This window comes from Schistocerca americana, chromosome X (genome assembly GCF_021461395.2).
Source record: "Schistocerca americana isolate TAMUIC-IGC-003095 chromosome X, iqSchAmer2.1, whole genome shotgun sequence".
NCBI lineage: Eukaryota > Metazoa > Arthropoda > Insecta > Orthoptera > Acrididae > Schistocerca > Schistocerca americana.
The window spans coordinates 513,886,401-513,898,653 of NC_060130.1; the positions used below are offsets into that span (position 1 = coordinate 513,886,401).

A 12,253-nucleotide genomic window follows, 5' to 3' on the forward strand; every position below is an offset into this window, starting at 1 on the left:
AGCTAAAGTTTTCACAGCTTTTTCTCTGTCGGAAAGTTAAAGTTAAGTAAAGATGTCGTTCAACAATTGATATGCTAACCAGTGAAATGACAAAAATCACGGGATAGGTATATGCTCATATACAGACGGCGGTAGTATAGAGTACGCAAGGTACAAACGGGCAGTGCATTGGTGGAGCTGTCATTTGTACTCTGATGACTCATGTGAAAAGGTTTCCGACATGATTATGGCTGCTTGATAGGAATTAACAGACTTCGAATGTGGAATGATAGTTCGAGCTAGACACATAGGACATTCCATTTCGGAAATCGTTGGGGAATTCAATATTCCGAGATCCACAGTGCCATAAGTGTGCCGATAATAACAAATTCCAGGCATTACTTCTCACCATGGGCAATGCAGTGGCTGACGGTCTTCACTTAACGACTAAGAGCAGCGACGTTTGCATAGAGTTGTCAGTGGTAGCAGACAAGCAGCATTGCATGAAATAATCGCAGAATTCAATGTGGGATGTACGACTAACGTATCCATTAGGACAGTGCGGTGAAATCTGTCGTTAATGCGCTATGGCAGTAGACGACCGCAACGAATACCTTTGCTTGTAGCACAACATCGCATGCAGCATCTCTCCTGGGCTCATGACCATATCCATTGAACTCTAGAGGACTGGAATACAGTAGCCTGTTCAGATGATTCCTGATTTCAGTTGGTAAGAGCTGGTGGTAGGGTTCGAGTGAGGCGCAGACCCTATGAAGCCACGGACCCAGGATGTCAACAAGGTACTGTGCAAACTGGTGGTGACTGTATAATGGTGTGAGCTGTGTTACACAGAGTGGACTGGGACCTCTGGTCCAACGGAACCGATCATTGACTTGAAATGGTTATGTTCGGCTGTTTGGAGACAATTTACAGGGATATGGACCTCATGACACCAAACAACGATAGAATTTTTATGGATGACAATGTGCCATGTCACCAGGCCACAATTGTTCACAACTGGTCTGAAGAACATTCTAGACCATTCGAGTGATTTGGTCACCCAGATCGCCCAACATGAACTGCCAACAGTTTGTTGACTCCATGCAAAGTCGAGTTGCTGCACTACGCCAGGCAAAAGGAGGTCCAACACGATATTAGGAGGTATACTGTGATTTTTGTCACATCAGTGTATCTCAGCCAGGCATAAGCAACAACAAGCATATGTTTGTAGCTTTAATTGTGATTGGTACCAACGGCAAAATCGGCTTTGTGCCTCTGAAGCAAAAAATACACTGCTTTGTTTGCCGTGTTTGCCGTTTGGAAGTGATTTAGTGTGACAAAACATGGTTATTGAAGAAAACACTGGAAATGGATATGAAGTCAAAGAAGCATGTTGATAAAGTGGTTTCATTGTCATTTTCGGAACTGTAAGTAATAGTGAGAAACCCACTTTTAATCAATGAACATAATATAAAGGTTAAAAATAACCATGAAATTTTGGCCAAAATAGACTGCATTTTTTGTGGAAAATTTGAAACTGCTGTATATGTACATGATGATAAAGTCAACTCAGTAAATCCAGGTTTATTTGCAGGATCAGTAAGTTTTGCATCTAAATTTAGTTCAAATGTGAAAAATCATTTAGACACAAATACAGACTTCAAGGGTGCTTCTAACACCATTCAGAATGAGGTACTTGTACGACTGCCTACCACCAAAATACCAAGATGAGATAAGGACAAAAATAAGAAAAGCTTCCTTTGTAGCTGTCATGGCTGATGACACAATATATGTTTCAGAACACTCTCAGATAGTCCTTGTTCTATGGAACATATTGAATGCAGAAGTATTTGAATGTTTTGGGGGGTTCTTTATTCTAGAAAATCAAACTGCAGTTGGTATGTAAAAATGTATTTTAGAACAATTGGAACTAGTCCTTCGAGGAATTGGACAAAAACTGATAGCTCAGAAGTTTGATGGTGCAAATGTTACAAAAGGCGGAAGTTCAAGCAAAAATAAAAGCAGTTTCTAGTATCACGCTTTTAATTCGCTGTTATGTATATTAACTTAATTCAGTAATGAGAAATGCAGAAAGTATTATACAAAATGAAAGAATTTTTTCTCTAACATTATGGCTATTCCAAAATTCTTCTCAAGATCAACATAACTTGTGTCCTTTCTCAAGAAACACCTCTACAAGATGGAACTTCAACATACAAACCATAAACAAAGTTCAGAAAAATTTGCAAGCTATAAAGAAACTGACTTACTGAAATTCAGTTCGCATCAAACGCAGATCAACTCGTTGCAAAAGCAGCACGAATTTTATAATACTTAAATGACAAAAATTTACAGTTTTACATGGAGTTTTGTCACTGGGTTATGTCAAATGTTGAAATAATTTACAACCAAAGCCCACTGTGAGAAATTAATGTCTTTAAATTTAATGAATATATGACAAATTTCAAAACTGTGATCTTAAAATAAAGGAACGCAAAATATTGTGAGAATCCTTCAAAAAGACTCATGACAGAAGCTAAGAAAGTGTGTTCTTGCACTTGTGTTGATATAAGGGCCACTATACACTTGCTAGCTGCTAAATTTTTCAACAATAAATGCTTTACTAGTTTCAAGAATGAACATCCTACAGAAGCAGTATTACTGATTTACAAAGAGAGGCTTGAAACTGAGCTAAAAGAATCCTATTACAAAAAAATGGCTAAAAAAATGGCTCTGAGCACTATGGGACTTAACATCTGAGGGCATCAGTCCCCTAGAACTTAGAACTACTTAAACCTAACTAACTTAAGGACATCACACACATCCATGCCCAAGGCAGGATTCTAACCTGCGACCGTAGCGGTCTCACGGTTCCAGGCTGAAGCGCCTAGAACCGCACGGCCACACCGGCCGGCCCCTATTACATATCTGATATTCATGAATATTACAAATTAATTAATTACCTGAAATTTTTCTCTGAGAATAATCTAGATAATGTTCTTAGTGGAATTATGAAACTGATAAAAATCTTCTTGACAGTTCTCATGACAACATCAGGAGCAGAATGCTTCTTCCAATCACTGAAAGGATTAAAAAATGTTCTAAAAGACACTACGAATTCGAATAGACTAAATGCACTTGTATTATTTGGAGAAAAATTTACTTAGTTACCATCCAGATATTGATGAGAAAGTTATTGATCTTTTCACATAAATTAAAACAAGAAGAATTGATTTCATTTTTCAATGAAAAGATCAAGATGGAACTTTAACAATTTAGGTTAAAGTATGTAAAAAATGTTTGATTTTGTTATTTTAGGATTTTATTAAGTTTCTAAATAAATTTTATTTTTATACGTGTTGGTTTCTTTTGCACAATTTTAATTCAAAGACTAAATTTTCTGTAGCATCAACCCCATTAATTTTAGTTACGAGCCGCCACTCGTAACAAGCCAGGGTAATTAGGGCTTAATGTCTCATCAGTGACAATGTCATTAGAGACAGAGCACACGCTCAGACTGGGGAAAGATGGGGCAGGAATTCAGCAGAGTCCATTGTCTTATCACTGTTCCACTTCACTCAGTGTAGTTCTGAAGGGTTGGCTACTGATACATTATATGCTTTAAATAACTAGTTCAAGGGAACTACTTATATGGCAAGCTTAAACAGTTACATCATTTTATGAAGACATGATTTCATTGCAGATAGGCGACATGTCATGAGTCTAGCAATAAACTGTATAAAATAATAGTATAGTTTGCTTCAATAACTTTCGTTGTCTTCAATGACAGTGTCATGTGTTATGCTCCAAGAAATAATAGCTACTTGCCACTAGAAACAGCCTTCTAACTGATAAGGCAGTTTGAGCATCGAAACACATAATGGTTGCGGTAGAAATTTTGTCCTGGTGCAAAATTATATATGTGTATCATTTCTTGGTGTTGCTCTCCCTAAATCTGGACTTAAGAAGCGTAGGGAAGTTATATATGGGATTGGTTAAATGTGCTGTGGCATTACAGGATAAGTTTTTTTGATTATTCTTATAAAATGTGTATGTTAGTGCATTTTATTTCCAGGCAAAGAATTAAAATAATATACTGCACAGCATATAACTGTGTCAAGTGTTTTAAACATTTCAGCGTATATACAAGCACTCTTGGACACCCGCTTTGAAGAAACTATGGGAAGGTGAAATGTTGCTGTCCCAGATGCGTGCCCAAGAGATAAAGGAATAATCAGAATATTCTCTGTGTAAATTTATATTAGATAACAAATAACTCTCTTTTGTTTCAGTGCCTTATTATATCACACTGACCACTGAAAAAGAATCTGTGCAAGTTCTGTAAATATCGCGTGAAGTCTGTGCTGTGTTTTCACGTGTTTTAATCGATGTTAAGTATATCTGTGACAGAATTGGGTAACCAGCCTAATATTTACCTCACAGTTCAATTAAACTTCTGCGGAATTTATGATTAATTACATAAGTTTATTAATTTGTATTTCCGATAATCTTTATTTAGAAACGATTAATTTTCCTTACTCTTGACTGCATGACCATACTCTGCAAAACGGTGAGGTGTTAACCAAAGATTTTAGAAGTCTCTTCATAGTTGACGACCCGAAACAGTTTCCTGTGACGATTGTTGGTGGAAGTGTGTGTTTTTGTGTTTGTCCTGACATATTTTGCAACAAACATGGGAAATAAGCTGTGAGTAAAGCCAGACTTATAGCTATGGCTTGACAGTTTGTTAGGAACTGAAATGCTAATACCGATTTAAAAAAAAACAGTAGAAATCATGGTTTTAACTCTTACTGCCATATTTGTTTTGTGATGCATACTGGTATGCTGTGTGTTTGACAAACTTGTCGATGGTAGGGTGGAGGGAGGGGTGCGTTGGTGACAGCGAATGTAAAAATATTTATGTGTAATGGCATACCGTGCGTTATGTGCATAAGAAAGACAGCATTCTTATTATACAGACGAGGAAACTGTTTCGATTCCGCTGTCAAACGCGCGCCATGTTCCTCTCACGTTGTAATTTCTTTTTATGATATAGTAAGACAGAATCTTTCATAAAACTGAGTTTGTATGTTGTAGTTACATACGTATGAAACACTCTTTCTGAAGTACTCTTCTTGTCATACTTGCTTCTTTCACTCCAGGCTAACCTCGATTTTCGTAATATTTCCTTACAATGCATTACTTGTTTAGCATTATTTCCTCCGTCGAAATTGTTCCGGTCTTTAAAACAATATGAGGCATGTGCTTATTTGTAACACTCAATGCGATTTTTGTTCTGAAACTCTCGTGATTCTGCCACCGTGTATTAGTTCGCTTACAGAATGTAGCGGATTTATGTGTTTGTTTTTCAAAAAAAAAAAAAAAAAGAAAGCAACATACATGTTGGTTGGATTATTCTCTACTTACTCTGTTTTATATGAGTAAAATTTCTTACGAACAACAGAGAGTAACGCATATGTTACTTAGTAAACAGCAAAGTTTATGCAAGCGATTGCTACTTTCCACTGTACGTGTAATACTTCAGTTGGGTCATAAACGTTTGTTACTGATACATGAAGCATTACACCCCAGAAAGTTTCTTCAGCCGCGTTTTTTATACCAGAAAGTGCAGAAAAGGTTTAATGCTAGCAAGAGCAGAAATGGTATGCGACATCTCCAATGAAAGCTTGAGGCGAAATCCGCACAATTTTCACGAAGTAGTGCAGCGTACATTAAAAACCTTTCGTTGCAGTTTAGCTCGTTTTTTAAATTTATACGACGAATTATTTTCGGAGAAAAATTTCATGGGGAGATAATATGCTTACGATAAATTGAACGTGTTACTTTGTCTTTATGAAACTGCAGTTGGTAGTGCGTCTTGGACTGTTAGTACTAGTAGCCATCCGTGACAGCAGCTTGCTTAATGTTTGCAAATGGAGAAGGTAGTGGTGTGACTATGGAGTTAATGATGATCGTAAACCGAGTGGATTTGTTATTCTCATGGTATGGCTTTAATTAGGTAGCAACGAAGTGTTCAGAAATGTAGAACGGCACGTAAGATTTCCGTGAGTGTTCGAAGCAGGAAATTATGCGTTGGTGGTACCGGCTGAACAGTTGAGTTTCGGTCAGTTTAATTTTTCTTATTTTGCGTTTTAACATTTTACCGGTAATACATAGACGTTAAGGTATCTGAGTTCGGCATGTATTACCGAATATGGACAGCACATTACACCTTATGATATTACGTCTCACGAGAGCGGAATTTTGCTTTGTTTCATTTGTATTGGAAAACTACATGGGTGGAGTTATGTCTTACCACAGTAAGAGCACTAGTGGCTGTGTTTTTGTGTATTGGATTCTTGGTTTTTAGAAAATTAAGCACTGAAATTTGCAGTTATAGTTTTTTGTTTAGGAACAAGGAGCTGTTCTTTTTTGTTGTTGGAGAGCTTCAATGTAACATTCATATTGTACTTGTATATGCTGTCTCCTTATAAGTTACGTTCTGATTTTTAGAAGTCGCCCAGAATCGATTATGAACCTCTCAAAAATGCGCACGAGATCAAATATACTGGACAAGCCACTTAGTCGAGGGAAGGGTGAAGTTAGTCTTAGCTGTTATGCTTTCCTATTCTCAGAAATTGTCCAGTACTGCCATAACAGAGTGCACACCATTCCAGAACTACAGGGCAGGTGAGTATACTGCAATAGATCTAGTTTTCTCTTTTGCTACTACTTTCTCTAAAATATAACTTGATTTGGATATATATAATACAGCCAGACATCCATTCGTGCTACATTTACACCGAATATAGTAAAATGTGATAGTGATGCTCCTAAGAGTGTGATAAAATAAGTTATCAGTGACACACAGCTGCTGCTCCGTCACCTATTCCTTTGACTACAGTTTTCTATTTGGATATGATGCTCATTAAAAACTGCGACAGAATTTCTGTTATCCAGGTTTTTGTGCTGGTGGCACTAGCTATTTTATTATGTAAAATGATTTAGACAATGCTATGATAGCTGGAGTTAAGTGTGCATTTAAGAAATTTTGTCTGGGGTACATAGCATAAGTTTATTTGCTCAATTATTATGTCATGCAGTGGTCTGGCACATGTTAAATACATTTCAAATATATGTACTGTACACATATATGCAACATATCTGAAACAGGACCAGACAAGGCAAGGTTGGGGCAGGAAGTCTGCTATGGTTTATTCAATGGAATCATCCCAGCATTCACCTTAGCAATCTGGAAAACCACAGAAAACCCAAGTCGGGGTGGCAGGACTACTGCTAATCCCCAGTCTTCTAATGCCGTAACCTCTCGAGAACCTACAATCAGCTCAATCCCTACACACAAACTACAAACAGTAGCAGCACTGGAACACTAAAACTTTGTTCTGTATGTTTTAGAAAAAGATGTTAAAACTGCAACCAATGGTAGGCCATACATCTAGTGTTATGGTCTTCATTAGAAAACCTTTTTTTGCCAAGATTGCAAGAATGGAAATATAGATTATTAGTTTTGACCAGTTAAATGGCCACCTTCACATCACAATTAATATATTTCCGGGCTATTGTGCCTTGACTGAATGGCTTTCACATTTAAAGCCAAAGTTTTGTCCCCATCTGTGGAGGCCAATTTGCAAAGGGGATTGAAACTTCTTTTTGTGTCCGTGTCAAACCCTGGCTCGCCACAGACTGCAGCGAACTTCCATTTGCGTGCTTCCACACATTGCGTGACATCACATGGTTTGAATACCCGAGCATAGTTGGCTGTTGTTGACAACTGCAGTCATCCACTGTTGCTGTCACAACATGTGGGAGATTGGTACACAACTTCAACACGGGAATCCAGGTGTCATTCAATTTCATATCGTCCTCTTTTCAATTGAAATTCCTGGGGTATTTTATAATCTCTGTGGCCTCCCTTATAGCCTTTCATGGTGTCTGTCTGTGGCTGCCATTATTTCAGTTCTGTGGAAATGAATGTCTTGATCTCTTAGTTGCAAAGCATGTTCCGTACCAGGTGATCCGTCAATCAATTGTGCTTGGGCTCTCTCTTTTTTTTAAAAAGTATCCATGTGCACCTCCCCACAACTGTGCGGAACCCTATAAATTCTTGCTTTTGCCACTGATTGGCAAGCATCCTTGGCCAATTTCAGGTGATCTTGTATCTTTCCGGTGAGTTTATGGATTACCACGATCTATTTTTCCAAGATTTTCCCTATGCACTCAGTAATGTCTTCAATTAAAGGCAGGAAAAATGTCAGTTTGTCACTTGTGCATCATTATGATTTCATTGCAGTTGTCTTAATGCTCTTTTTTCCTCAGTGGACAAATAACCATTCTTGAGCAATGCATTGGTGAGATGTTTTAATTCTGCATCAAGCAGCTGTGGTTTGCAGATGTACCTTGCTCCATCTGCCAACGTTTTTATGATGCCTCGATTTTGTTGTGCGTGTGGTTTGAATCGTGGTGTGTGTGATGGTCTGTGTGGATAGGTTCTTAGTAAACTGTATGGATTAAGCTACCATCTTCTTTCTTGAAAACCTGAACAACAAGAAAATTTAAACTTCCACCTGCCTCCTGCTCCATGGTAAACTGAATCTTCAGATTAATCCTGTTGACGTGCTTATGAAGCTGAGCTAGTTTCATACTGCAATGTCTCCACAAAACAAACTTATCGTCCATGTACTGGATATTCAGTTTCTTGTTGGATGTTTCCAATGACTGATCCTCATATTTATCCATAAAGAAATTCTCTGTGACTGTGCTTAAGGAGCTCTCCAGAGTGACACGATCCAGCTTTTCATAGAATCATTGATACTTTTGAAATATGTGGCTGTGAGGCAATATTTAAAAAAATAGTCAATATTGGGAGCAAAAATCTGATTCAGCTGTTGCAACACCTCATTGAGCGTAACCATAGTAAATAGCAATACCACATCAAAACTAATATGCCCTCTGACTGGACCACTATGCCATTTAATTTAATGATAAAATGTGCCAAATTCTTGATATATGTATCCTATTTGCCCACATACAATCATAATAATATTGTCAAGAATATGGCACTCAGATTCGTGACACAGTAGCACTTACAATAGGTCTTAGAGGAACATGTCCATTGTGAGCCTTTGTTAACCCCTAGTGTCTTGGTTGCAGTGCAGCTGAATTGAACATACTTTCGTGAATGCTCTGTTTGGTAGAGAACTTTATCAAATGTTCAAAGAACTTTGTCAGTGGTGTCTTTACTCAGTTTCATACTACGTGTTTGTCAATCTAATAATTTGTTAATCTTACGGTGGTAGTTGGTCACATTCAAAACAACTGTTGCATTTCTGTTGTCAACAGAACATATTTTGCAGTCAGGAGATTGCCACATTCAGTTTGGCAGGACTCAAGTACTGGCAGCCACAAACAGATAGCATGAAAGGCTGTACAGGGAGGCTGTAGAGAGTGTAAAACACCCTAGGAATTTTAGTAGGAAGGAGGAGGGTGTGCAATAGAATGACTTCTGGATTCTGGTGCTGAAGAAGAAATGCACCAGTCTTCCAGCATGGGATGATAGCAACAGTAGATGATGGCAGTCGACGCTGGCAAGTTAACGCTCAGGTATTCAAAACGTGTGATGTTGCGCCATTGTGCAGAAGCATGTGTAATTGGAATTTTGCTGCAGTCAGTAGCAAGCCAGGGTGTGAATTGGACAGTCAAAGAAGCTATGATGCCCCTTGAAAATGTCCTCAGCTGATGGGGTCAAAACATTGGGTTTAAATGTGGAATCCTTTTGACTATGACACAATAGCCCAGAGCACTTTATTTATTGTTAGATTTCTGTCCATGAAAGTTCACTTTTTACATCTTCAGATGACATAATAGAAAGCAGTATCTACAACGATTGCTGAAGCAGGCGGTTTGTCGTGATCGTGTCTGCAATACCAAACTCAAAAATCGTGATAATGATATATAGACTTTAGATATATTAGGCACCATTTCATTGCGCAGTATAACATACACCATAGTGATACAATGAGACAGTATAGGGAGCCTTCTTGTCTGCTGACTGTATCGGATGAAGCTATCCATTTGACAGCCTGTCGGTGTAAATTCTGCTTTCTATTATGTGATCTGAAGATGGCCATTTAACTGGTCGAAAATTGTATTTGATGTATTCATCCTTCCTGTCTTGGCAAATAAAAAGTTTTGTTAAAGAAGACTAAAACATTGTATTTAAAGAGCACCTCCTACAGCACTAACATTGTCAGGTAATTATAACAGTACTTCATTCATAACATAGCACAAATCTCCTTGCATGTGATTCTTATCATCCAGTTGATGCATTTGCAAATGCATCTGGATCAGAGATAACAAGAAACCATCAGCAGAAACATCTATGAATCAACTGAAGTTTGGTACGACCCATTTGCTGTGAGTTGTGGTAGAACTGTGTTGTGTTGTTTGGGCAAACCGAAGATCGTGTTACCACCCATTATCTTTGACCTATGATGTCATCAGTATATCAGACACCTCTGTTACAATTGTATAGAATATGATGAACATGATCTCACTCATTACACCCGAAAACAAACTTAAACAATGCATTAAATATTTAACTCCAGTGATAGAATGAAATTAACCATAAGTAATAAGGGGTTTTGAACAGGAACAAACAAAATAAACAACAATAACACCATCATTCAAAAAAAGATATGAACTCAAATCAAAGCTTACAAAATTCTCAACATTCACCACAAACAGAAAGTGCAAAAATGAAAACTGCTGGTATTGTAAATTTTGCTTGACCTGTGTAGCTCAAATGAATTCCTCAATAGCACACACAACACGAAAACCTGGTACTGCAAAGGTCACTTGACCTATATAGCTTATACAAATACTTGATACCAAGAACCCCGCTCAAATCATTCACATTCAGTCCAAATAACTGCAGGAACTTCATCATAAACAACATATCTCCGGCCATTGTAACAAGCAATGTCCTACTCGAAAAATTTCTTGTCAAATCCATGTCTCACAAATAAACAGAAAAATCAGATTAAAGTTCCAACCATAAGAAACAGAATTTCAAACATAAGCCCATCAGCTACAATATCCAAAATCAAAGTAACTTAATAGCAAACCAGCACAAGCCCTTCCAGTAGCAACCTGACACTCAACTCACATCGTCAAATAGCTAACAAACGTACCCAACAAACAACTCCGAAACATAAACATCCAACACAAGAAAGCCACCAAATACTAAAACACATTATCTACATACACAACCCACTCAAAAACACTCACCATGACGTTGCACAACACAGTTACGTCATGGGTTGGGTCAAAACAGACAGGTTGAATACAAACTTTTGGTTGACCTGTTGCGTAACATCATAATGGCACGTTAGAGTATGTGGTGGTGTGCTCTAGTGTGGGCTGTTAGTTTGTGAATTGTTTGTGTCTACTGTTAGTGATTCATTGGACTATTTGAAGGCTGCTAGAATAATTTTGGAAGAGTTTTGGTGGTTTGTTAGTGAGTTATTTTGGTGTTGGCCATTATGGGCAATAAATTTGTTTTGTGTTTTGGAATTATTAGTGTGGTATGTTGTTTATGGTTGGAGATTTGATTTTGTGTTTCATTTATTGCTGGTTGTGGATGTGACAATCAATTCACGAGTAGGTCAGTGCAAGCTGCAATAGTGGACATAATGCTGACCACAATTAAATGCCTACAGTTATTCAATTTAATAGCTGACTGTGTGAAGTGTTAAGTTTGTGGAGAAGGTGTGACATTGACCGTAGTTGTGGAATTTGGGCCAGGGATCAATATGTGTCATTGTCATCAGGACAACCTCTGAAGTTCTATCTGTAGGTGTTCCTGGTTTGAGAAATCTAAGCTGGCCATTCAGAAGATTGTGTTGATGACACGCAATTTTTGTTATAGCTATATTTCCGATATCTTTGGTTGGTAAGCAGGTTTTCATGGAGGACGTTGTTCCACCAGAATGTGTTTTAAATTATCTTACTTTCACTACTGGTTTTAGGTGCTGCCCAGCCTCAAGTGCATCTTGCAAAAGCTATTGTAAGAGATGTGGATACATAATACTCGTTTTGTCAAAAATCATGGGCCATGCATATCTGTGCACAATGTGGTCATCAGTGGTCATAATCTAAAATGTAAGGTGTATGACAGGATGGTACTTATGAGAATAATGGAATTACTATGTTACTAGAATGCTGCATCCGGTCAGAAGCACGAAGATAACAAACC

The 12,253-nt window shown here is 37.8% G+C and overlaps 1 protein-coding gene across 4 annotated transcripts in view; it reads left to right on the forward strand.

Moving 5' to 3' along the window:
- The first annotated feature begins 5,858 nt into the window (after positions 1-5,858).
- The window catches only part of LOC124555246 (trafficking protein particle complex subunit 5-like), a 53,189-nt gene continuing 46,794 nt past the window's right edge, over positions 5,859-12,253 (forward strand). For 2 of the 4 annotated variants that reach the window (XM_047129106.1, XM_047129107.1), the window contains exons 1-2: positions 5,859-6,103; positions 6,493-6,669. In XM_047129106.1, coding sequence (XP_046985062.1) covers positions 6,512-6,669 — 158 coding nt within the window. In that variant the 5' untranslated portion in view covers positions 5,859-6,103; positions 6,493-6,511. The other 2 variants (XM_047129109.1, XM_047129108.1) reach the window with 2 other exon arrangements.